General features: G+C 46.6%; 1 protein-coding gene across 1 annotated transcript in view; it reads right to left on the bottom strand.

Annotated features, from left to right (window-relative positions):
- Positions 1-14133: 14133 nt before the first annotated feature.
- ADAMTS8 (ADAM metallopeptidase with thrombospondin type 1 motif 8) overlaps positions 14134-27543 on the bottom strand; it is a 31945-nt gene continuing 18535 nt past the window's right edge. The window contains exons 2-9 of the mRNA XM_056860869.1: positions 24464-24703; positions 23086-23218; positions 21908-22075; positions 20047-20345; positions 18442-18625; positions 16498-16667; positions 15886-16061; positions 14134-14884 (exon numbers count right to left, since the gene is read on the bottom strand). Of these exons, the coding sequence (XP_056716847.1) occupies positions 14134-14884; positions 15886-16061; positions 16498-16667; positions 18442-18625; positions 20047-20345; positions 21908-22075; positions 23086-23218; positions 24464-24703 (2121 nt within the window). The remainder of the gene's footprint in view (positions 14885-15885; positions 16062-16497; positions 16668-18441; positions 18626-20046; positions 20346-21907; positions 22076-23085; positions 23219-24463; positions 24704-27543) is intronic.

Below are 27543 nucleotides of genomic sequence, written 5' to 3'. Positions count from 1 at the left end.
GCTATTACAGCTGATCTCCAGCCGATAGAGATCAGTTCACCATGGTGAAGAGAGACCTGGCAACCCTATGGAACCGGGAGGCGCTTGGGTCTCCTTTAGCAACAACCCTCAGTTCTCCAAGGGGTGCTTTTCTCACACTGTGAGATCCTCGCTCTTGTTTTAGTAGGGGGATAAATTGCTCATGTCTTTTATCTGCTTCTGCAAAGCATGAGCACAATTAAAGTCCTGATTTGGGCATTAGAAGATGCGGCTGGTGATTTTTATTATTTTGTAAAATCCAAAGAGTGGGCTGCACCAGAGACATTGGTGGATGAGGTGTTGTTCTCCATGATATTGGTTTTGGCCCATGATTGTACGACAACAACTCTATCTCTAACACAGCTTCAGGGAAATGTCAGGCCAAAATGCTTGGCATATTCCAATGAGGTGTTAGTTACAACGCAGGAGCAAAGACGTACATGGTGACCTTTGAGTTTGGAAACACATTGCTAGAGAGAAGAATGAATCAAGGAAATGACAATGATGGTATCCAGCATCCCCTAAGGGGGTGACTGAAATTTCATTCGCTGTAGATAAGTCAGCTTCATAGGTAGGGTGAAGACAGGAGTAACATCTTCAGCATGACAGAAATGGTTGAAATACACTGCCTTGAAAGACACAGTTTATTCTATACTGGAGAGAGCTCTGGAAACAAAATTAATGGTTCTGAAATTTTTCCAGCAGGTCTGGGAAATGCCGGGTGTGCTTGATGCCTACTGGCAAGTGCCAGTGACGTCATTAATATACCTCTCTTCACCTGCCTGCCAATCGTTTACAATTGTTTCCACAACTTTTCGAGATTTTGTTTCTTGCTTTCCTAAAATGAAGGAGGGACCTATAAATGAAAAACAGGCCGACTGCCGCTTTGAGAAAGAAAACAGGTAAGCAGCATGCCCAAAGCTCATTGGAAAGTGAAAAGGCTTGATCCAACTTTTAATTTGCAAGATCTGTACACGCGCAATGAAAAATGCAAAGCTAGATTCACTCCCAGAGAGGAAGACTCCACAGTAACTGCTATTTAGAATGTTATGTTTGTCTTCACCCTTAAATGTATCAGGATCTCGATTATTAGAACCTCTGTTGTACAAACCCTCTAACTTAGTTATAACTAGCACTCTTTTCCCAGCCCAATGTTTGTGCCAATATAAAAACATAAGAAATAAGACAGGCCATGCTGGATCAGACCAAGGTCTATCAAGTCCAGCAGTCTGTTCATACAGTGGCCATCCAGGTGCCTCTAGGAAGCCCAAAAACAAGACAACTGCAGCTGCATTATCCCGCCTGTGTTCCAAAGCACCTAATATAACAGGCATGCTCCTCTGATCCTGGAGAGAATAGGTATGCATCATGACTAGTATCCATTTTTACTAAAAGCCATGAATACCCCCTCTCCTCCATGAACATGTCCCCTCCCCTCTTAAAGCCTTCCAAGTTGGCAGCCATCACCACATCCTGGGGCAGGGAGTTCCACAATTTAACAATGTTTCTGAGATTCCCTCTGCAGATAAATGAAACCTTGCTACAGTTATTAGATATAGTCTGAATTGCCTTGAGGAAGGGAAGGGAAAACCAGATCCACTCCAAATATTTCATCTGGCCTTGAGTTTCTTAAAAAGGGTAAACCTGAAAAAGTCTGGATTAGAAATCCCCCTAGTTCATCTGTCTCATATTCCCAAAAAGATGCTGTGTGGTTTGGGCTCATCCTTTGTTTAATTGAAAACGTTTTACCCCCGATAAATGATACAGACTAAGAAATACTACAGTTGTACTGGGAAATGTTCTTCATTCACAATCGAAGGGACGATAGTTGAAGACAAGGTCACTGTTTCTTGCAAGCCAACTAGAACATCCAAGGATTCTCCAGGATATCTGAAAGAATGCAAACCGCAAGTCCAGCGGTTTGGCGCTGCAAACTAACCCTAGGTCATGTGGAACTCTATCTCTTCTGCAGGCCTCTTCATAGGATAAGGAATTCCCTTGGCTTTGGAGGAGTTATCCATATCCTGCTAAGAGGAGACTGGGACTTTTGTGGCTGAATCTCTTGGGCCCACAAAATTAAGATAGCTGTCTAGTAAGGATAAGTTTTCTGGCCACGATCCACGCCATTTCCTGTTTCTGGTCAGGACTGTCAAGCCGTCTTCTGCCATGGTATTTTAGAATTTATGCTCCAGGTTCCATTTAGAACCTCGAAATGCAGCAGGAGCAGCCAAAATTTTATGTCTAGGCACAGTTCAATTTTGGGGCAAAGATTTAGGTCAGCCTCCTCCTCCTTCATTACCCAAGCTGAAAACCTTCTGTGTGCAGCATGGGTTTACAGAAGCTGCCCACTCAACGTTTTTTAAAGGGTTCAGAAATGCCTCTGACGGGGAGCGGCTGTAGCTCTGTGGAAGATCATATGTTTTTGCAAACGGAAGGTCCCAAGTTCAGTCCTCCAGCATCTCCCGCTGAAAGGATCTCAAGTCTCAGGGTTAGGGAAAAAAACCCCATCCGAGACCACAAAGAACTGCTGTCAATCAGAGAATATAGTGCAGGGCTAGATGGTCTCTTGCCCCTATCTCACCACTCCATGGAGCAAAGTTTATTATTTATGTATTTTTAAAAAATATTCAAACCCCACCTTTCCTTTCAGCTCATGTATGAAGCCTTCCTCCAATCTAAGGAGCTGCCATCTGACTTAAATCACTCTTCCATTGGAGGAAAGAAGAAGACAAAGACGATGATGAAGAAGAATTTTTATGTGCTGACTTTCTTTACCACTTAAGGGAGACTCAAACCGGCTTACAATCACCTTCCCTTCCCCTCTCTACAACAGACACCCTGTGAGGTAGGTGGGGCTGAGAGACCTCTAAGAGAACTGTGACTAGCCCAAGGTCACCCAGCTGGCTTCATGTGTAGGTGTGGGGAAACCAACCCAGTTCACCAGATTTGCGTCCACCGCTCATGTGGAGCAGCGGAGAAGTACATTGAAAGTAGATTGAAAGTGCATTATTTGGCATGTGTGAACAGCACTTTGGTTGGAGTCAGGAAAGGTGTCAGTGGGCACCACAATACCTTTAGGCACCAAGTTGGAGACCCCTGCTGTAGGTGCTACTCCACAATATTACCAATTCACACCTTACATGTGCTTGCTGCAGGAGCCCTGGAGTTTGCAGCATCAACCGCTAATAATGTGTGAACACATCTCAAACCAGGAACATGTGCCAGGGGCTAATTATAGAACCTAATGCTTGCGGTCACTACATGCCTCCTCCACATGCTTTGGTGATGTGCAGCCCTGTCATTGACACTTGAGGGTGTTTGGCAACATGTGTTGCTCATACTTGCTGTACGGAGTCTTAATTGGCTCTCAGTGATGTTCCAGCTGCCTTCTGTTCTAGAGGACAAATTCACCAGGAAAGTAGTGAATACATGAACATATGAAGCTGCCTTGTACTGAATCAGACCTTTGGTCCATCAAAGTCAGTATTGTCTACTCAGACCGGCAGCGGCTCTCCAGGGTCTCAGGCAGAGGTCTTTCACATCACTGACTTGCCTAGTCCCTTTAACTGGAGATGCCGGGGATTGAACCTGGGACCTTCTGCATGCCAAGCAGAGTCTCTACCACTGAGCCATGGGCCCTCCCTAACAGCGTGAGAAGAAATCTTTCTACCTAAACAGAACATATCCAGACCCTCTCTGAAATGATACTATTACTCCATATCAGCATATTGGAAAGATGGCTTAGGATCAGGGAGACCCAGGTTCCAATCCCAACATTGCCATGAAGCTCATTGGGTGACTTTGGTCTAGATGTTCTTGCTCGGCCTAACCTACCTCACAGGGTTGTTGAGATGGCAGAGCGGGGAAAAGAGAACAACATATGCACCCCTGAGCATCTCGGATAAAAGTCCATGCAAGTGGACTTAAACGACACTCTTCATGTTAAGCTGAAGTGGAGAAGACCGTCTTAAACTGGGTTGCCAATAGGGTTGCCAACCTCCAGGTAGTAGCTAGAGATCTCCCACTTTTACAACTGATCTCCAGCTGATAGAGATCAGTTCCCCTGGAGAAAACAGCTGCTTTGGCAATTAGACTCTATGGCCTTGAAGTCCCTCTATGGCCTTGAAGTCCCTCCAAACCCTGCCCTCCTCAGGCTCTGCCCCCCAAACCTCCCACCAGTGGCAAAGAGGGACCTGGCAACCTTAGTTGCCAACCTCCAGGTGAGGACTGGATATCTCCAAGAATTACAACTGATCTCCATGAAATCACTTATTGTTTATTAATTTAAAACATTTATTCCCCTTTTCCTGGAGAAAACGGCTGCTTTGGAAGGTGGACTTCATGGCATTATACCCTACCAAGCTCCTTCCCCTCCCTAAATCCCACTCTTCCATGCTCCACTCTCAAATCTCCAAGTATTTCCAAACTAGGGTTGCCAGGTCCCCCCTAGTCGCTGGTGGAGGATGAGGGGTAGGGTTGCCAGTTCCAGGTCTAGGAACTCCTGGAGATTTTGGGGGTGGAGCCTGGGGAGGACAGGGACCCCCATGGGGTACAATGCCATAGAGTCCATCCTCCAAAGCATCCATTTTCTCCAGGGGAACGGATCTCTGTAGTCTGGAGATGAGCTGTAATTCTTGGGCATCCCCGGGTCCCACCTGGAGGCCGGCATCCCTATTCCAAACCCGGAGTTGGCAGCCCTGTTCTTAAAACACACATACGCAGGGAGTGTGCAGAACAGCCAGGTTTGCAAGGTTGCCGTCTGCAGGAAACAGGGTTGTCCCCGCCTCCGTCCCACCCGGCTTCTGGCCGCCAGAGCACATTTGCAAGCGTTACAGCCCCGGAGAGGGAGCAGCCTGGCAGAACAGGGTGGAATTCCATTGCTATTTCCTAAGAAAGTACCGAGTCTCACAAAGCCCCGGCTAGCCAGACATGGAATGACCTTCAGCGCTGGGGCCCATTAATTCTACATGAGCTCCAGAGACATTGCTCATGAGTCTCGGTTCCAAAGAGAGAAAATAGGCCGGGGGTTCCAGTTCCATTCCAAAAATGACTGTTTGCCATTGGACAAACTGCAGTGTTATGCCTAGCTGCCAACCTCCAGGTGGGGCCTGCAGTTCTCTTGCAGAAACTGCAAGGGCCTGCAGAAACTGATCTTGTTTCTTGTATAGACCACTTCTATAGAAACCTCTTGGCCCGTAGCAAGCTAGCACACCAGGGAGGAAACTATTTAGCCTAGTTCTCTATGAGAACTTTCAAAATGGTGGAGTAATCGTTCACTGTTTCTGTTCTCCTGCCATTTGACGTGGTACCATCTTAGGGTTGCCAGGTCCCTCCTCTCCACCGGCGGGAGGTTTGGGGGTGGAGCCTTAGAAGGGCGGAGGTTGGGGAGGGGAGGGACTTCAATGCCATGGAGTCCAATTGCCAAAGCAGCCATTTTCTCCAGGTGAACTGATCTCTATCAGCTGGAGATCAGTTGTAACAGCAGGAGATCTCCAGCTACTACCTGGAGGTTGGCAACCCTAACTCCAACCTATTGTTGAAAAGGGGATGCTTTCTTTTACCCATTGTTCCATCTAGATCAGTGATGCCTCCTCTGACTGACAGCAGCTCTCTGGGAGTCACAGACAGAGAAAGACCCTTGAATTGGAAATGCCCTTAGGGTTGCCAACCTGCAGGTAGGGCCCGGAGATCCCCTGGAATTACAACGCTATCTCCAGAAGTCAGAGATCAGTTACCCTGGCAGCTTTGGAGGGTGGATTCTAGGGCATTATACACTGCTGAGGTCCCTCCCCTTCAGAAACCCCGCCCTCCCTAGGCTCCACCCCCAAAATCTCCAGGTATTTCCCAACCCAGAGCTGGCCACCCTACGTTGGTCTGCTCCTGCGCCACAGCCTTTCCCTTTGCTGTTGGCACCATCCCTTCCTTATCAGTGTATCGACTCATGCAGAAGCACTGCAGCAGAAGAACATAAGAAAAGCCCTGCTGGATCAGACCAAGGCCCATCAAGTCCAGCAGTCTGTTCACACAGAGGCCAACCAGGTGCCTCTAGGAAGCCACTAACAAGACGAGTGCAGCAGCAGCATCCTGCCTGTGTTCCACAGCACCCAACATATTCAGCATGCTCCTCTGATCCTAGAGAGAATAGCACATCCCTTGATAGGATAGACCAGCTCAAGTACTTATAATAATAAGTCGATCTCTTTTTACAGGTAGGTAGTCCCGTTTCCGGCCGCAGGGGTGAGGGATCAGGTTGACCTGTTTGTCTCTTTGCTATCGATGCCACAGCTAGCTGTTGAGAATGCAGACCGAGGTGCTATCTCTCCATGTGGCTCTCATTTAAAAATCTAATTAAAACAATGCCAGCAAGAGGCATGCAGAGAATCAGCAAAACAGCAGTAATGTAGAGCCTGCTGGCTTTCCTTCAAAAAGCAAAATGCACAAACACCGAAAGGAGAAGATCAACATGTACGAAGGGAGAAAGCGTCAAATTGGAGTTCTGGATTATTCCCTGCTCCTTGATCCCCAAACCGGTTATTCCTCAGGATCCTTGCCAACTCTGGGTTGAGAAATTCCTGGAGATTCAGGAGTGGAGACTGAGAAGCGTGGGATTTGGGGAAGGACCTCAGCAGGGTATAATGCCATAGAGCTGACCTTCCAAAGCAGCCATTTTCTCCGGGGGAACTGATCTCTGTTGTCCAGGGATCAGTTGTCATTTGTGGAGATCTCCAGTCCTTGCCTGGAGGTTGGCAACCCTGGTTTTCTAAGCTGTCTCAGGGCCCATGGGTCTTGGGACAAGTTCTGTCCAAGACAGCTTTGCTGGAAAAGGTGAAAGTTCACTTACTGATTGGGTGTCTGCTCTCGGGCCAGACAGTCTGGGCCGGAGGGAGATATTTTGGCAGTTCTCCTTGGCTTTGGCAGGGATCCTTTGTTGGGAAGGAAGAGCTCCCGCCCTGGGGAGACCAGCCGCTTGCTCGGCAATGGAGAGCCAAATGGGAGGTGGAGGATGGGATGTCAGCCCTGCTGAACATGAATAAGGAACGAGGCCGGGTGAAAGGCAGAAATAGGATCCTTCTTAAAGACAGGGCTCAAACCTCCATGGAGCTTGAACACACATGAACACATGAAGCTGCCTTATACTGAATCAGACCCTTGGTCCATCAAAGTCAGCATTGTCAACGGCTCTCCAGGGTCTCAGGTGGAGGTCTTTCACATCACCTACTTGCCTAGTCACTTTAACTGGAGATGCTGGGGATTGAACCTGGGACCTTCTGCATGCCAAGCAGGTGCTCTACCACTGAGCCACAGCCCCTCCCCAAAGCTTAGATCAAACATGTCCTGCTTTTCTTAATGTTGACCCAGCTGTTCAAGAGAATCCAAAATCAGAATTTGTACATATTTTATTTTTAGTAAAACCAGCGTATCATGGGGTGTTTTACTGTGATATCTGGGGGTGGAGCTTTATTCTGGGGGACACTGTATTCCTTTGCATCCCCGAAACAAAAGGTATCATTTGATTGTGCCGATAGCTCTAAAGGCACACAAGCTCAATCCTAAGAACACGCTTTCCTGGGAGTAAGCAGCCATTGAACAAAGTGGGACTTACTTCTGAGTAGACGTGCTGAGGATCAGCACTTGCAGATGGAGACTTTCCTGCTCATGCATACGGTTGCCAAAAGGCTTGGAGAAAAAAGTCTTAGTTGTAAACCTAAGCCCAGAAAGCTGCTGTTAGATAAGAGAGGAGTGGTAAAGAAAGAGCTTAACTGGGTTACTAAAATTATTCCTGGCCCATCCGAAAATCCACATGCACACATGAACACATGAAGCTGCTTTATACTGAATCAGACCCTTGGTCCATCAAAGTCAGTACTGTCTACTCAGACCGGCAGTGGCTCTCCAGGGTCTCACGTAGAGGTCTTTCTCATCACCTGCTTACCTAGTCCCTTTAACTGGAGACACCAGGGATTGAACCTGGGGCCGTCTGCATGCTAAGCAGATGCTCTGTTACTGAGCCACAGCCCCTCCCCACGCGGTAGACAGCAACAGACCTATGCACAGTGGCTGCTAAGGATGCCAGCCTCCAGACGGGACCTGGGGATCGCCTGGAATTACAGCTCATCTCCAGACTACAGAGATCAGATCCCCTGGGGAAAATGGATGCTTCAGAGGGTGGACTCTATGGCATTGTACCATAGATGTCCCTGACCTCTCCAGGTCCCATCCCCAAATCTCCAGGATTTTCTCAACCTGGATCTGGCAACACTAACCCCACCCTTTGCCAGTGTCTACGGGGGCCTGGTATTCCTAGCTGCTGCATCCCTGAGTGCTTGCCTTAACTCAGAAATGAAGTCTACCTGGAGTAGGCAACCCAACATCCCTACCACCACATCAGTGGTATGAGGCACATATGGAGCAGAGAACTCCACCTTCGCTGTTCCACTACATGTGGAGCGTTGGTGATTTCCAGAAATTAATGCGTCTAAATTAAATTAATGCATTTTTAAATTCCCAAGTGGTCTGGCCTCTAGCTTTTACCACGAGAATTACTCCCCTACTGCTGCCAGAGATACAGGGAGGGCTGCAGGATCCAGTCTGACTTGCAGATGTCCCAGGGGAGCTGGCATTCAGTGGGGCAGTGCAGATACTTCCTGGAATTCAGCATAACTATTTCTGTCCTCCCAAACAGAAACAGATGATGACAAGAATCCTCTTTAGAAGTGCTGCATCCTCCACACGCCCTTAATCACGACATGGAGCAGACTTCCCCAGTATGGAAAGGGAAGAGCCGGCGCAAACAAAAACGACTGGTAAAGGGAGCAGCTACAGAGCAGGGACAAAACAGAAGCAAAGGCGTTACGGCAAGAATAGAACCAGGAGTGGCCTTGGCTCAGTGGCAAAGCATTTGCTTTGCATGCGGGTCCCAGGTTCAGTTCCTGGTACCGTCAGTTAAAAGGATCAAGTAGCAGGTGATGTGAAAGACCTGAAACGCCAGACAGCCAATGCCTGTCAGTCAGAGTAAACAATTACACACAGAAGCTGCCTTATACTGAATCAGACCATTTGTCCATCAAGGTCAGTATTGTCTACTAGCGTTGCCAGCTCCAGCTTGGGGAATACCCGGAGATTTTGAGGGTGGAGCCTGAGGATGATGGGATTTGGGAAGGGGAGGGACTTCAATGGGATATAATGCCATAGAGTTCGCCTTCCAAAGCAGCCATTTTTTCCAGGTGAATGGATCTCTGTCACCTGGAGGTCAATTGTAAAGCGGGAGATCTCCAGGCACCACCTGAAGGTTGGCAACCCTAACTGTCTACTCAGGCTGGCAACAGCTCTCCAGGGTCGCAGGCAGAGGTCTTTCCTATCATCTCCTACCAGACCTTTTAATTCTGGAGATGCTGGGGATTGAATCTGGGATTTTCTACATGCCAAGCAGATGTTCTACCATGGAGATGGACCCTTGAGAAGCCAATGGTCTAAGGCAGCTTTCTTAGGTTCAGGAGTAGTCGTACCAAGCAGGGGGAAATCAGTATGCCTAAGATCTTAGAACCCAAAATACGCCAGGATGTCCATAATGTTTTGGTACAAGAACATAACCATTGTTTTTTTAAACCCAATAGGATCCTGCCTTCTATCATAAGGACTCAAATACACTGCTGTTTAGCCAATCTTGAACCAAAAAAAGTTTGCAAAATAATTCTGAAATTTGCGCCAGCTTTCTGCAAATTTGTGGCCCCCCTGTTTGTCTCCAAGCCACACTAACGAGCCATCCTAAATAGATCTGTCGGCTTCATCAAAAACACATCCCCTTTTACTGAAACGGAGGAGAGTTTGCAAGCCGCATTCTGTATTTGTCACTCCTGATTAAGCTAACTGCAAAGTCCTGATTGTCAGAAGCTTTTATTTCTGGTAGTAAAAGAACTCAGCTTAGTTTCCAATGTTGAGGCCTGGCTTGCTTTCCAGCTCTCAGATTTGGAACTGCACCATGGAAGAAAGAGATGAAATGAAATCTTGCCTTATTAACTAACTTCTTTGATCACTGGGATTAGCGACTGACTGATTGGAGAGCGTACAACGCTTCTTTTATACTATGCGTGCTCACTATTAATGATGGGTGAGCTCCCTTGGACTCGACTCGGAAAGGGCCCTCTTCAAATGAGTTAATTTTGGTTCAGTCAGAATTGGGCTCAGATTAACTCTTTTATACCTGGACCCAATGAGAATCGGGGAAGGGGAGGCCTTCCTTTCCAAAATGTATAATGGCAGGACACTTCTAAGAGGATTCCTCTCTACCTGGAAGGTAGGGTTGCCAGGTCCCCCCTCTCCACTGGCAGGAGGTTTTTGGGGTGGAGCCTGAGGAGGGCAGGGTTTGGGGAGGGGAGGGACTTCAATGCCCTAGAGTCCAATTGCCAAAGCGGCCATTTTCTCCAGGTGAAATAATCTCTATTGGTTGGAGATCTGTTATAATAGTGGGAGATCTCCAGCTACTACCTGGAGGTTGGCAACCCTACTGGAAGGATAAATTTCGGAAAGGAGATGGGGAGCTGGAAGCAGTGGAAAGGAAAACCCCAAGTCGAGCTAATTGGTGATTATTTCTGACACTCAAGGGGGCGGGCTCTGATCTCCCCTCAATTGCATGGTTAGATGCTTTCATTGGACAAAATCTTGCAATAGTGGGAGCTGCTATTATTCCATATGAAGCAAACTCAGTTTGCAGCACACGTACAATTTAGAACAGACGATCTGGTTCTATTAGATGCTTTTATTGGACAAAATCTTGCAATAATGGGAGCTGCTATTATTCCATTAACCCCAAATATGGAGCAAACTCAGTTTGCAGCACACGTGCATTTTAGAGCAGAGGATATCAGGAACCCCATGGATGTCTATACATTTATCATAGTAATTTGTTTTTAAGGACAGATAAATGAGTATTAAGAATATAGGATGTGTAAAGTGAAATATTGTACATATATCATTTTGATTTACTTCCAAGGAATATGGTTAGGATTAGGATACAATTTTCAGGAGTAATCTAGCAATTTTTTAAGAGGTAGAAATATGTTCCAAATAACATTTAGGTTATGTAAATATTCTCTTTTCGCTGATCCTATTTAGCACCATTATTTCTCCTGAAAGCTGAAATTTCAGGTCCATTTTTTAAAACCCTGGTTACACCATCACAGCGCTACACAACCAATCAGATCTGGATACATGATGAGGCCACTAAGGGCAATGGGCGTTGAGGATAGCAAGTGAGGGCAATGTAAGTGAATAAGGGAACATTTTTTATAAGGAACACTGAAAGGGGAAGATACTTCAGAAAGGAAAATGGCCTTTGAAAAAAGATGGGTAGTTTTGTCTAGTAAAAACTAGCACACATAAAACTGTTGATATCTTTCCATAATATATAGATTAGATTTATTAATAGGAGGGTTGTCAGAATCATTTTTGAGCCGGGATGCTGTAGTGGCTATGTAGTTATTGTAACATTTGTTTGGTACAATTGCAGTAATAACATACTGTATTACCAGTTCTCTGTTTCATAGGTCTGCGCCTTGATCAGGTGAGAAAGCAGAGTGAAGACATGAAGCATTTAGCAAATTTGCAAGTAAAATAAGTCAATGAATCCTGGAGCTATCTGTATAAATACTGACATATCCATATGCACTGCTGAAACTAGACAAGCTACTCACAGGTAACAAAGGACTTGGTAGATAGGGGTCTAATTTCCTTTTTGTGTGTGAATAATCTGCTTATCTCAACATATAGCTGACTAAATACACAGTGGTTTGGAAGCAACAGCTGGAGGTTGTATAGATAAGGAAATGCTCACCTGCAGCTTAGCTGGAGCCAGATGACACAAAGTGGCCCGCAATTCCTTTCTTTGTGTGTGTGTGCATTACACAACAGACTCAAGGCACCTCTGTGTCCTGGATCAACAAGCCTCTGTCATTTGTGTCTTGTGGACAGATTAGAGGAATTATTTGCTAACTTCACTTCCTGATCCACAAAAGCCCAACCCCAAACCAACGACGGTTTCACTTGTAGACTACAGGGGGACATTTCTTGATGGTGCAATCACCTGGGGACCACTTTAAAGCACCAAAAGCTACACACAGTTAGGTAGAGATGTGATTGGGTCCCAAAAGATGGGCAGAGAAGGCAAAAGGAAGTCAAGCATACCACCCTACCCCCTAAAATTGGGGAGGGCAAGTTGGTCTTCCATATAGCCTAAAAAGTGTCTTCATCTCCCAGGGCCTGCATTTTATATCGCTACCTACTAAACAAGGGCAGAACAGCACAGTATATGCTGTTTAACAGTTGTTTCTTTTAGGTCATTCTTGGTTTTTGCAAAACACCAAGCTGGTGGAGATTCGGGTTGCCAGATGCCTGTTAATCCTCCAATTAACAAGTCTACCTGGCACCTCTCAGCTGGCTGAAGGGGGAAACAGTCCAGCGAAAGGGGGGACTCTTCAAAGGCACGCGCTTTGGCGCGTGAAACAATAATGTCCCTTCTAGGGTAAACCTGGAAGCAACAGGGATGCTCTAGCACGTCCCTCAAAAAAAAAAAAAAAACTCTATGGGAACCACGGAGGTTTGGGAGGAATAGGCTAGAGCATCCCCAACACTTCCAGGTTTGATGGGACACGCTAGCACATTTCTCCAAACAACTCTAGATTTCTGTAGAGTTTTTTAAGGGTTCGCTTCTGGGTTTACCCCGGAAGGGACTTATTATTGCACATGCACACTGCACTCTCACAAATCACCCCCTCCACCAAAGCTCGTGCCGGTGGCAAGGGGGGACCTGGCAACCCTAGTGGAGATGCACGTTGAAGGGGAAGACCAACGCACAGAGGAAGGGGCTTCTTAACTGTTTCCCCTTATGCCGTTGTCCCGCCGAAAATTTCCACACTGAGTTGTATTTTTACCACTACTGTGCAAAATGTATGATGCATAAAAGCAGTATGGTGGAGGTGGTATATTCAGCATGATAGTAGCCAAAGGGGAAAAGGTCAAAAAAGGCCCCCAGCTCTCACATACTGGTCTCCCCCTTCAGTTCCAGCAGAGACAGCTTGTTAAAAACACACACAAACTCTCCCATATACATACACCTTTAAAAAACAAAAAACAAAGAATATTCTACACTTCCCAAAATGGCAGCTGTTACAAAGCAACAAACAGAAGGATAGATCACACCTGCCATTTTGGATCTCCCGAAGTCTGGGGGACTGAACAGGAAAGTATGAAGATACCACTTCCCAGGACACACCGCTTTAACAAAGAAGAAAAGTGCCTGATCAATCAGCTTCAAAACTTTGATCAAAGTCTCTCGGAGCACCAGCCAACTGCGGCTCACAGTTTAATGAACCCCCTCGCAAGAGAGACGTTCTCGCATTTACCTTTGAAGCATTGTCTAAGCCTTCCTCTAATCCTCACAAAAGCTTGCAGAACAGGTTTGCATCGGGAGCCTTGTTTGGCCGCAGCAGCACAGTTGGCAAAATCAGTTATTTGGAAGGAATCCTACTGACTGGGAGGCACATGAAGTATCGTGGCCAGACTATGGTTAAACGACTCGCACCAAGTCATCTAGAAAGGTTACTGTCCAAGTCAAAGTCTGGCTTATAGGCCCATGGTGGGTCACTGCTTATCTGGCAACTGGAGACGCAAAATGGTAACATTGAGACAGGATATCTTTGTAGCTGAAGAGTAATGGGTTTTCTTAGATGACGTCCCTCTAAAAAGACCCATAAAAAAGGCTTCCTGTAGGTGATCTTTGGGACTAGCCTAGAACACATCTCTATTTCTGCTTATATGTTAAATATAAGCATGCAAAAAAATTTTTTTTTAATAATGTCCAGAATCCCATGCTTTCCCCCCCGCCCCGCACTGAGGTAGATGTCTATTTGGAGGAAGACAAAGCAGAAAACAAGCAGTTGTTATGTGATGCCTGCTACCCTTTCAAACAGGTCTACCCAACGGGGTCCTGTTCAGGTCTATTAGTGCACTTTTGCCTTTGACCTACATCCTTGCTCGGCAACGCCAAGATCGGTTCGGGTTCGGTTAGTAGTTAGCCTATGTTACACGCGCCTCGGATCATGCCTTAGCCCGTGCCGCGTTTCAGCACGCTTGCTGCAGCATGCAAACAGTCGTTGCCGATGGCGGTCGCGGGGACCCGCATTTCTCCGAGGCCGTGATTTTCCCCACGTAGTCAATGCACAAGGCGCTCCGGGTCCGCATGCCCTCTCCACACGTTCGGGAACAGGGGGACCAAGAACCCAGTTGCCAGATGGGGCACGGGAGATCGCTGCAGGGCTTGATATCCTCAGGCTTGAGGGCCTTGTCGCAGGTTGACGAAGCCTGCCCTTCCACATCCATGCATTCCACTGTTCGTCTCTGCCAGCCGGAGCCACAGGATTTGGAACACTCGGACCAGTCGCCCAGAACCCACTGCGAGGTCAACATGGGTTTGATGACATTGGACGTGCTCTTCTCCTTGTTCTTCTGCTTGCTATAGTGGACATCCTTAGGGATAAAGAAGGTGTACTTCACTTTGGGAGGAAACACCTTGGGAGGGAACATCTCACTGGAAACTGTCAACAGCTGTATGACGAGGGGTTCCGGGAGCTGCCGGAAACTCTGGAGGCGTTCCACGGTGGTCAGGGAGCCACTGTACTTGAGAATGACCCCCTTCACCAAAATGTCTTGCTCCATGGCTGAAATGGCATAGTCTCCATTCAGGAGGTATTTGCCATCCAGGGTCTTCAAAGCCAAATAGTTGCCGTCATGTCTCACCCCACGGTGGCTTCGCTGCTTGATATCAATATTGGTTGCTCCAGCGGGGATTGTGACTATGTCATTATACCCAAACCTGTGGACACCAAAGGGATGATTAAGGTCCTCTGTGTAATCAACCATCAAACAAACTTGTGTTGCTCAGAAGAATTTTCTAACAGAGCAGTTCCTCAGTGGAACAGGATTCCTCGGGATGTGGTAAGCTCTCCTTCCCTGGAGGTTTTTTAGAAGAGGTTAGATGGCCATCTGTCAGCAATGCTGATTCTATTACCTTAGGCAGATCATGAGAGGGAGGGTATCTTGGCCATCTTCTGGGCATGGAGTAGGAGTCACTGGGTGTGTGTGAGGTAGGTGGGACTGAAAGAGTTCAGAGAGAACTGTGACTTGCCCAAGGTCACCCAGCAGGCTTCATGTGGAGGAGTGGGGAATCAAACCCGGTTCTTCGGATTAGAGTCCACCGCTCCTAACCACTACAGCATGCTGGCTTTCAACCAAGGAACACCAGGGTCACTATGCAGAGGAAGGCAACTGCAAACCACCTCTGTTAGTCTGTTCCCTTGAACACTCTACTGGGTTGCCATAAGTCGGCTGCGACTTGATGGCACTTTACATACACACAATACTCTTGAAATACAGCAGATGCTAGAAACTGGGATAAAGCAGGGAGATGGACAGATATGGAAACAGAACAAATACTGTAGTTTTTAATGTCTTTATGTACTGCGCATCTCTAAATCAAACACTTTACAAGATGTAGAAGGAATATTGTTATCTGTTTTGGGAAGCTGCACTATGATGAACTTCATTTGAGGACGGCCCATAAAAATAGCCATCACTGTGCAACTTTGGGCATGTGGTACACGCATGTGGTGTACCCATTTAGGATCCCTATGTGCTTTGTCGCAGAGCCAATGTTCAAGTGGTCTATGGGCTTGCACAAAAAGATCCTCAGAACTAGTTCCAACAGCTTCCTAAATAAGGAATCGGGTCAGTCATTGACACCCCCCAGTGCATTCTATGCCCCCAACGTCCTCTGAATACCAGGACCAGACTGAGCTGTCCCAGCAAGTCTCTTACTTGGATTTGTTGAGTGAGCCAGATATTTTCCTGCAAGTTGAGCTGTCGCCGCCACAAACCCCACACTTGTCTAACTTCTTGGGCGACCCGATGATGTGGTCGCAGCCAGCTTTGATGCACTGGCCGTGTACGCAAACAGAGAGGGTCTCAGGTCCGCAGAGTGTCCCGTCTATCACCTGTTACAAAAACGGAGTAGTAGTAGGATCAGAAGTCTGATCACATTCGGTTTTTAACATACAATGACAGCTTAAAATAATCTAACGCAAATCTACATCAGCTGGAACGAATATTCGGTCTTACCCTTTGTGTCCATCCATCTCGGGTGTTGTCTGGATAATTTTCTCAGCTGCTTTTCTGTGCACCGTTTCTACACAACTGGGAGAATATTTAAATGGCCCAGCTTTGTGGGACAGGGCCAACTGCAAGGGTTTATTCTACAGAACTGGCACCCCTAGGGGCAGATGAGCGTCTTCTGTGTTGAGAGGAACAGGCATGCACACAGACAGCAGATGACTCCCAAAGGTGCTTTTAGGTACGGGCGTGTGAAACATTTCGTCAAGGCTGCTCCCAGAGGGAGACCCCCAGCAGCAGCTACTAAATCAGAGCTCTTACTTTTGTCTCAAACACTTTGAATTCGTTCCCCCGTTTAGCCCGGCAGAACAGTTTGCAGCGATCACGAGGCGACACCCCCGAGTACATGGGGACCCACTCCTGCCCGTTCCCATTCAGCTCCGTGTGGTTGCTGTTGTACTTCTCACACTGCTCCTCTCGAAAACTCTTGTCTGCAAAGAAAGCAAACGAACGTCACAAGTAATGTTGCTTAGTTCTGTGCTTTTGTATGTAAAGTTCGCCGCAGTACAATGGAAAAAATGTTACATGAATTTAAATCTCAATTTTTATATTCATATTTTTACTGTATTTTATTTTTATTTTAGCTTTTATAGTTATTTATAGACTCCATTGTCATTGGAATTATTCAACTGGTAAAACGGTCTTACTATTATCATGAATTAGTCCTCTGGTGTTGCCCTATCGAAAATTGTTTTCTTCTTCACTTGAATGTTTTATATATGTGAATATGTATTTTACTGGTCAAAGACCGTAACAATAATAAAACTAAAGAATTCCTGAAAGGTCTGGATGAAAAGAAGCATCACTCGAGTTTTCTACGACGAGAAATCCTCTAAAGTCACTGGCTTGAAACTTTGGAAATTGCCTCTTGATGGGTCACTGTTTATAACTCTAGGTATCTTGCATCCCTAATGGTGTGTGTGTAGCCAGAGATGCATCCACGTAGGTGCTCTACAGGGGAGTGAGCATGCGTCTCCCAATGTACCCAATCTCCACTATGCACATGGGTAGAATGATTCAACCCCCAGCTGGGCAACTCAGCGCACCACACAGCAGTGTAGCACAGCCCTGCTTTCCTGCAGCAAACTAAGGATTAATAGAGGCTCAAAAGCCCCATCTTTCTTCAAGACCCTTTGTGTACCCCAAGCTGCATTCTGCAACACCAAACTGATTGCATGGAAAGCAGCAATCTGGATCGAAGCCTTAGCCAAAGCTTAAGGATGCATGATTTCCCTGCTTTCTCACAGCTGCTACACAGAAGAGGAATCCAAGTTGCTTTTGATACCTTTCCATGGCACAGGAAGCACTCCTGATCTTGCCGATACTAAACACTGGGGGCCTATCTGCTAGCCCACAGGCTTACAGTGGCTTAGCAGTTAGTTGCTCTTCTCAAAGAACCCAGGGAACTGCTGTCTGATTATTTGTTTTAGAGACTTAGGTGCTACCACCCATCGACCAGCAAGTTTTTCAGGGTGGCAAACCGCAAATTTAAAATCCAATGTGATTCAAAACTGTTTCAAAACATAAGCAGGGCATGGAACCGACAGCCATAAACCCAGCAAAATCAGGATTAAAACGTATAAAACCAGGACCTGGAGGGGAAAGAGGGGGAGGTAAAAACCCCCAGAAATAATAATAATAATAATAATAATAATAATAATAATAATAATACAACCAATACAATTGATCAAATACTCAAGCAAAATAAGGATTTGACTGGTGCCTGAAACTGAGAAGACCAGGTGCCAGGCAGACAGCCAAGAGGAGAGTGCTCCATAAATGAGGGGCAACTATAGAAAAGTCCCTGTCTCTGATAGCTGTCCACCTTGCTTCCAAAGGTCGGGGGGGGGGGGTTGGCAAATGACCAGAGGTGCTTGGCAGTCACACACAGGAGAAAGCTGTCCATTAGGGCTGTAGAGGTGGAGAGCGCTTCAGTATCTCCAATTTAAAGTTCTCACCCAACTACAATTCCCAAGATTCTTTGTGTGGGTAGGGGGGAGAAGCGACAGTTGAATTGTTATGAAACTGACATAAGTTTGTAGAGCAGATATGCCCTTACAGTGCCAGAACAGATGTCTGACAGCCAGATGTTTGGCTCCTGCTTGCAATGACTTCCTTCAGGCCTGAAAGCTTTCCTGGGGAAAACTCTGGCCTTTCCTTCTGGAGCCAACAGGAAGCAAGCGTTCCTAGAAAAGAATTGATTACCATTAGGTGGGCATTCCTCTGTGCGGCATGACTGATATTTGATCCTTTGGCCCTCGCAGTATTTCCCTCCATTTCTAGGCATGGGGTCATCACAGTCTCTGTAGGAGAAATGCACTCCTCCATCACATGTTCTGGAACATGGCCCCCATGGGCTCCAGGAACCCCAGTTTCCATCCACCGCAGGCTGCAAGACACAAATCTGTGGGTTACCAAATCCTACTACCAATGCACACAGATGTATATAATTTAGTTAAGTCTGCTGCGGGTGTGCATTTGTTGCCATTATGACACAGATATCAGCTTCTTCCTAGGATTGCACCCAGGGGGAACCTTTGTGTTCCCCGATGGAGGAGAAGCCATGGATTTGTACAGCCCCAACTGGTCAATTCACCAAGCCAACTCCCTCCCTTCTCAGAGCGGGGCTATACCAGTGATTTGCCTGGCCCCTATATCTGTTGCAAAGCCAAAATCCCACTCTGCATATGTTATTAAAGCGATAACAGGAACTGCAGACCCTGTAAAAAAACCTTTCAAAAAATAAAGGAAGTGCCGAACAGATATCTAATTGGTTAAACATGTGGGCGCTACGGCTTGAAGGGGGAAAAAAGGGAACCCAAAAGGAACAGATTGCCTGAAGCATGGAGGAAAGGGGTGGAAAAGAAGGCACATCAACATTCAAACTGAATCCTATTGGTGTTTGTTCAGGAGCAAAGGTGGCGAGAAGCAGAAGTTGCTCCACAGCAAAAATCAAATCAATTCATCTTCTGTCTCCAGGTGCACCTGTCATGCAACCCAACCACCTTTTCCTTACAGGCAAAGTATGCCATTGATTTAGCACTATGAGAATTTGTCTCTGTCTTTGATCCCGCCTGAAACACACGCAAAGGCAACAAGACGCAGTCATTTTGCATATTATGCAATGGCAGAATTGTAGGCAGGCAATGGTGAACCACCTCTGTTTAAACTATCGTCCCTCATACTTTATGCTTTTTTGCAGGCCGCTGTAACTCTAGTCTTATTACATTGCTTATTAGATGTCTCATTCTGTTAACTACATTGACTTACACTGTGTGATCAGCCTTGAGTCTCGGCGAGAAAGGCGGGCTATAAATAAAGTAAATGAATAAATGAAAGGCAACTGTGGAGACTGGGATGAAGAGAGGAAACAGCCTCTATTTCCTGACTTAGTGTCTTTGAAATTTGTCTTGGTAAAAACAGCATGGCCTCGCTATGGCTGACTCTTCTGAAACAGGGAATAGAGTATTATGGGGTATGTGTATGGGGTGCATAACCCTCTCTCTTCCTGTCATTTAAGTACTCAAACTCACTCACTGGCCACCACTTGTTTCATTTCCTTCTGTGGGGGTGGTGTTGATGGGGAAAGATGACACCCCTGTACGTTTTCCTTTGTGCAGGGAAAGTAGGCTGTGGGGAGGGGGAATGCTGTCGAGTGAACCAAGAAGGGAAAAGGTTAAGTATCCCCTTCCTCCACACCCAATTTCAGCCTCCCCAAGCTGCTTTTCATTTAAAAACCTTGGAACTACCATCACATGCTGTTTGGTCCTTAGCTTGAGAAGAGATGTCTGCTTCTTCCGGTGAGGTTACCTGGCGCGTCACTGTGTCTTGTGCCATGCAGCGCCCGTCCAAACACATCTTGCCTGCTCCGCAGGGCGTCCCGTCTGCCCAGGGCAAGCTGCCACTTTTGGTCTGGCAAAGGCGCTCCCCAGCCTCCAGCGTGCACCAGAGCTGGGAGCAGATGTCCTCGCGAGTGGTGTTCGGGCAGTGCTGGAACTCCTTGCCGAAGATCTGCTGGCACTGATGATCCAGGTTGTACAAGGGCATTTGGCCAGGAAGGTCTGTGGGGAAGGCGATGGGTTTGGCGGGTTCGTCGAGCAGACAGTCACCTGGAAAGGAAGGGAGATAACGAAAAAGGGCACAGGAAAGGCACATTAGCCTGATGAGTTTTTTACGCAGCCCGGCCAATGCCCGTGGAGCTTATCGAGAGCTTCACAGAATGAAAAGAGAAGATTCTCAGTCAAGCAGAACTTGTAACTAAATGGAAACAGCAGGGCAGGCAATGTAGGTAGGCAATTACGAGAAAGGCCATTTGTACAAGACAGCTTCAGAGTATTTTTTGTGCAACTGCACAGAGCGCAAACAACAAACCCCCTCATTTAGTGTTTATTAAAGTTGTTTGGCATAATTATTCTGATTGCAGCGATATCAAATATATTTGATAGATGGGATAAGGCAATCATTTTTTGATCATATTATATGATTAGCAACACACACACACACATATATATATTTACTACTTGGGTAATTAGTTGATAGTATTATGGTGCTGAATAGCATGGTAATGCAATCTGTTTGACTTATTCTATATCTTTGTCCTTCTAATTGTACTGTGGATACCCCTATTTCCCCCCTATTTTCCTTTTGTATCCCTCCTGTTACAAAATATTTTTTTAAAGAATAATATTCAGTACATAATATACATAATTATATTCAGCATAATATTCAGTACATCTGACCCTTGGTTGGCTCAGATGTTTATGGGAGAGACATGCAAATATCCAGGACATTCAGATGTGGAATGCACTGAACGACAGGTTATGGAGGGGCTGTGGCTCACTGGTAGAGCTTCTGCTTCTCATGCAGAAGGTCCCAGGTTTGGTCCCCAGCATCTCTAATTCAAAGGATCAGGTGACGTAAAAGACTTCCACCTGCAATCTTGGAGAGCCACAGCTAGTTAGGGTAGATAATCCTGACCATGACAAACCCATGGTCATCATATAAAAGTCATCATATAAAAACCAAGTCTTCTTCTTCTCCAGATTAGAGTCTGCAGCTCTTAACCACTACACCATGCTTCTGTTATATCTTTTATATGTCATAAGCTGCTTTGGGTCCCATTAAGGAGACACAGCCAATTAATATCCTAAGTAACATTGCTTTAAGCGTTTTACTCTAAGCTCAGCTCAGATGCAAGAAGTGGAATCTAGGGCACACCAAGAAGGATGAGGTTGCAGGGCTTAGCTCTTCTATGGGTTCTGTTAACCCCAACCTCATGTGAGCAGAAGGACACATGGATCCTCTTTTCATGACTACTTTGTCCATGGGTGATGGACAGCCCTGGGACTGCTGCAGAAGATTTTAGAAAGAATTTTCCAACAGTTAGAGCTTTTCCTCAGTGTAACAGGTTTCTTCGGAAGGTGGTAAGCTCTCCTTCCCTGAAGGTTTTTAAGAAGAGGCTAGATGGCCATCTGTCAGCAATGCTGATTCTATGATCTTAGGCAGATGAGGAAAGGGAGGGCACCTTGGCCATGTTCTGGGCATGGAGTAGGGGGTCACTGGGGGTGTGGGGGGAGGGTAGTTGTGAATTTCCTGCATTGTGCAGGGGATTGGACTAGATGGCCCTGATGGTCCCTTCCAACTCTATGATTCTATGACATGCAATGCCTACCATGCCCTCCGTCCAGAAATTCCGTGATGTACATGGCACTGCAAGGGGACCAAGGCAGAGTCTTGTTTAAATGGATAAAGAGTGGCGCCATCATGTGATGCTTCCCTAAGTGGCCAAAGAGCCTCTCACAGGTCTTCGAGTCATCGTGGGGCATGCTGAGGACATGCCCTGAAACAGAAGAAGAGGGAGAACGGGTGGTTAGCAGATTCTTCTTCTCTTTCTGAACCCACATTCGCTCGATGAGGGCCCTTTTAAACATCTCTCCCAACATAAAGCTAAAATGCCCTACAAAGTTTCTTCCAAGGCCATACATCCTTCCACTGAAAATTCTGCACCAGGGTAACACAAACCCTGCAGCAAGAAGAGCTGTCTTCTTGCTTGTGAGCTGGCCTGGCAACAAAACTCTGCCTGTCAGATTTTTTAAACTAGACACTACTGAGCATGCTCATAACACATGCTCAGTGGCAGAAACTGAAGAGCTTTGTCCTTCTGTCGCCTGCCGCTGTTGCCAGGTTTAGCCCCGCTACTGAAAACATGGTCAAAATAAATCTAAATTAGGGGAAAGAGGCGGAGAGGTAATATATTGAGTTGTGTAACATGCTATCTTAAGGAGGGAAGGTGGCATGGAATAACCTGATCTCATCAGATCTCAGAAGCTAAGCAGGGTCGGTACTTGGATGGGGGACCACCAAGGAAGACTCTGCAGAGAAAGGCAATGGCAAACCACCTCTGCTTCTCACTTTCCTTGAAAACCCTTTGCTGGGGTCGCCATAAGTTAGTTGTGGCTTGATGGCACTTACGTACATAACATGCTATTTTACAGCCAAACAAGGAAAACATCTGAAGATGCAGAAGGGCACACTATCGCTTATTACGGAGAATCTGCAGTGCTGCAAAAGAGCTCCAGAGCTGGGAATAACAGAGCATTCTCTGTCTCCCCCATTGTAGCTGCTGGCCTTCCATGCCCATAACGGCTACCAAAAAGGGCAGCCTTCTTCCCCAAACCATGCATAGGAAGAAAGTTACCCTAACCCAATGACAAAATGTTGGTGGTTGTGGCTGTTTTTGTTGCTGCACCACCATGTGATACCTAGAACCAACAGTCCTCCAATTCTGACCAGGGATTCCCACACGGTGAGATGCTATCAGCCCTGTATCTATACAGGAATTGGAGTTACCTAGTTCATGGGATAAGGTGTAGGCGGCCTGGAGTCCCTCATCTTCAATCACAGAACAGCTTTTGTTTCGATCACACATGGTGCCGGTCTCAGCCACTCCAAGGGTACTGCAGCTCTGGTGTCCACAAAAGTCCTGTAAGTAAGGAAAGCAACGAGGAGGAGGAGGAGGAAGAAGAAGAAGAGGAAGAAGATGAAGAGGAGGAAGAAGAAGAAGAGGAGGAGGAGGAAGAAGAGGAAGAGGAAGGAGAGGAAGAGGAAGAAGAGTTTGTTTTTATATGCTGCCGACTTTCTCTATCCTCAAGGAAGAATCAAATTAGCTTACAATCACCTTCTCTTCCCCTCCCCACAACAGGCATCTTGTGAGTTAGGTGGGGCTGGGAGAGCTCTAAGAGAGCTGTGACTAGCCCAAGGTCATCCAGCAGGCTTCATGCGTAGGAGCAGGGAAACCAACCCGGCTCTCCAGATTAGAGTCCGTTGCTCACGTGGAGGAGTGGGGAATCCAACCTGGTTCTCCAGATCAGAGTCCACACCGCTCCAAACCACTGCTCTTAACCACTACACCAAGCTGAAGAAAGCTGCAAGAAGAATCAGAATTCATTTGCAAATTAATGTTGGGCAAATGAGGGTTTGTAGTACTCAGGACTGGCCCATCTCAGGCAGCATATCTAAGATATCATTTAAATGGCAGCAAATTTGTTAATTTCTTTAGTTTATTATTTCATTCTAACCATTTGAATGTGCAGCTTCAAGTGCCCAAATGTCTTAGGCTGCCTTTGGTGGGCATATATTGTGCCTGTATTCATTAGCTCACATACATCAATATGAAAACAGAATCTCTCTTTCCCATTTCGTACATCTTTTAGACTTGCAAACAGTCACTAGCCTGATCACCTGCAGAAAGTTAAGTTCACCTCCAGGTGAACAAGCAAACTTGATATGATACACGGAAGAACAAGACACCAGGGTAGAAGTTATTAGACTGGTGTATCAATACATTCCTATTTTTTTTCTCCAGTTCAGCCCACAGGATGGCTTTGAAAGCATCTAGAAGAAGAAGAGTCAGTTTTTCTATGCCAACTTTCTCTACCACTTAAGGGAGAATCAAACCAGCTTACCGTCACCTTCCCTTCCCCTCCCCACAACAGACACCATGTGAGGTCGGTGGGGCTGAGAGAGCTCTAAAAGAACTGTGACTAGCCCAAGGTCATCCAGCTGGCTTCATGTGTAGGAGTGGGGAAAACAAATCCAGTTCATTAGATTAGCCTCCACTGCTCATGTGGAAGAGTGGGGAATCAAACCCAGTTCTCTAGATTAGAGTCCACTGCTCCAAACCACCACTCTTAACCACTACACCACGCTGGCGCTAGTGTTGACGCACCTGTCTGGTCAGAAGTATTGCCGTGTCGTAATGTTCTGGGTGACGGTCACTCAAAGGGTTGAATTGCTGTTGCCAGTTGCAGAAGTTCCGAAGCATGAGCCCTCCGTTGTCAGACACTTCCGGCCCAGCCTTCTTGTCTTCCACCACCAACACCTTCACCACTACCAAATTGATGGAGTTCTTAAGGCTGGGATGCTTGTAGATCTGAGCAGCCACCGACATCAGGGTGAGTATATGATTCTGAAGAACGAGGAGAGGCAAAGGATGAAAGAAGTCATGCTTCCTGCCCAGAAGGTCCAGCAGATAGACCGCAATTCATAAAAAGCTATCATTTTCATAGCTGGGGCCTGGAGGAGTCTTGATTTCGTGCAGCGTTACAAATATGCATTGCAAATATGCATTTCAAAAATATCAAATATGCATTGCACAAAAAAAGAGAGAAATAACTTTTAAAAATAACCTTTGCACCCCTGTAAAGTACACTAGACAAGTCTGTTTTTGATAATGTTAGGTCTTGACGGCGGAGTGAACAGTTATTTCTGGTTCCAAGTTATTTTTATAAGGTTTAGTCTACACTGTAGTCAATGAGGAATTTACAGTTCCAATGCATTCATATATATATGGAGGAGAGAGAGAGAGAGAGAGAGAGAGAGAGAGAGAGAGAGAGAGAGAGAGAGAGAGAGAGAGAGAGAGAGAGATATACACACACACATTGAAGTGTAATATATATATATATGCTAGAGTTGAAAAAGAACACCCCTAGAAGGGGATGCCAGAGCCAATCAGAGGGGGTGGCCAAAAAGTCCACTTGGCCCAGGGTTCATGCTGAACGGGGCCCTCAGATTTAGACATTGCTTAATGTTTTGGCACTTGATAGTTTTCCCAGCTTGCTCTTCTGCTCATCCCTTGCAGATGAAAAGGTGACAGGCCCTCTCAGTTTACAGCTGCAAATTTAATCATTTTGTCATTTTTTAATTTTTGTTATTGTACCTAGGAGCCTCCAAATAGGGCTGCCATCTCTGGGTTGGGAAATTCCTGGAGATTTGAAGGTGGAGCATGAGGACAGCAGAGTTTGGGGAGGAGAGGGACCTCCATGGGGTACAACGCCATAAAGTCCCCTTCCAAAACAGCCATTTCCTCCAGGGGAACTGATTTCTGTAGGCTGGAGATCAGTCGCAATTCCAGGAGATCTCCAGGCCTCACCTGGAGGTTGGCAACCCTCTCTCAAAAGCAGAAAGTGGGCAGTGAATCTGTGACAGCCTGGTAGCTAGGGTTGCCAACTCCAGGTTGGGAAATTCCTGGATATTTGGGGTGGAGCCTTAGGAGGACAGGATTTGGGGAAGGGAGGGACCTCAACGGGGTATAATGCTCCACAGTCCCCCCTCCATAGCAGCCATTTTATCCAGGGGAACTGTAGTCTGGAGATCAGTTTTAATTCTGGGGGAACTCCAGGCCCCACCTGGAGGGGGGAGGAGAGAGAGAGAGAGAGAGAGAGAGAGAGAGAGAGAGAGAGAGAGAGAGAGAGAGAGAGAGAGAGAGAGACTTAGTATTTGCTACCAGAGACATGCTTCCTCCCTCAATCCAATGCTAGCGTATATAAAAAGTTAATACAGCCCTAGAAAATGGAAGGGACCAGAAGATTATTCAGTTCCCTTCCCTACCATCTGCCAGTCCTCCATGTATTGGCTTACACAATCCAGACCTCAAAGTTCCACAAATAGAAAGCAGGTGCATTTGCCTTTGAGCTCCCACCCCATGTTAACTTTTGAACGGTGGTGAAAAGTGCTGTCAAGTCACAGATGCCTTCTGACAGCCCCTTATTGTGTAAGCCAATACATGAACAGAGGTGGTTTGCCGTTGGCTGCCTCTGTGCAGCGACCCTGGACTTCCCTGGTGGTCTCCCATTCAAGTACTAACCAGGGCCAACGCTGCTTAGCTTCTGAGATCTGATGTTTTCAGGGCTTTCCAGGTCCTGGCAAACTTCTAATCAGCATTTTTTTTATCACAGAAGAGAGGTATTTCTCATGGGAACAAGCATCCTTGCCAATGTCAGCGTTCAGTTCCGCATTCAAAATGTCTGAAGCAAGACCTGATTTAAGTCCTGGCTTGTGGAGGAGAGGGAAAAAAACCCCTCTGAGGGGCTGCTGATAGTCCTTTTAAGAGATGCAGCCACCAACACTGTGACAGCATGTTGCATTCAGGGGAATGAGCAGGGGATAAACACCGGTGACGTATTTGTGAATGGGACGTGTCCCTTTAGCGCATTTACGCACTCTCGCCAGTGTTTACCCCACCGCACCTTCTGCTTGGATTAAGGAGACAGAGTGGAGATGACCTCATATGTCAGACGTTCCAGCAATGCTTAAGGGCTGATGTTAACATCTTATCAGCGAGTCAAAATTCCAGCTCCGTTTGGCACCAGCTCACGGAATCATGTTATGAGACAAAAATGCAGCGGTTACACAATGACAAGCGATTGAGAAATGGACACTTTGCTCCCTAGGCCCGCTGCACTCTGTAGCCTTTTCGCCTCCGTTGACCTTACTATCGAGGTTTAATGAAGACCCGAGTCCTGCCTTTCTTCCGGCTACCTGCTGAAAGACCGTGTCTGCTGAAGTCAACCACCGGAAGAACAGAATCTAGGCCAAGTCACGCGACGGTCTTTGCCTCGCTCTGGAAGGAATTGTACCCAGTGCTATCAAATGAATCACAAAGGTAAAGGTAGAGAGGAAGCAGCCTGCAGGTGACCAGCAAGAAGGTAGGATTTATTCACTGAAGTTAAAAGCTGATACTGCCTTAGCACTCAGCAAAGCAGACTCAGAGCTGTTTCCAAATTGATCCAGATAGCTAGACAGTGTAGGGCTGCCAGCTCCGGGTTGGGAAATACCTGGAGATTTTGGGGTGGGGGGTAGGGGAGTGGATCCTGAGGAGGGAGTGGTTTGGGAAGGGGAGGAACTTCAGCGGCTGTAATGCCACAGAGTTCATCTTCAAAACAGCCATTTTCTCCAGGTGAACTGATCTCTGTCGCCTGGAGATCAGCTGTAATAGCGGGAGATCTCCTGCCACTACCTGGAGGTTGG

The sequence above is a fragment of the Euleptes europaea genome, chromosome 14 (assembly GCF_029931775.1).
Source record: "Euleptes europaea isolate rEulEur1 chromosome 14, rEulEur1.hap1, whole genome shotgun sequence".
NCBI lineage: Eukaryota > Metazoa > Chordata > Lepidosauria > Squamata > Sphaerodactylidae > Euleptes > Euleptes europaea.
This window is presented reverse-complemented; position numbering and strand designations above follow the sequence as displayed.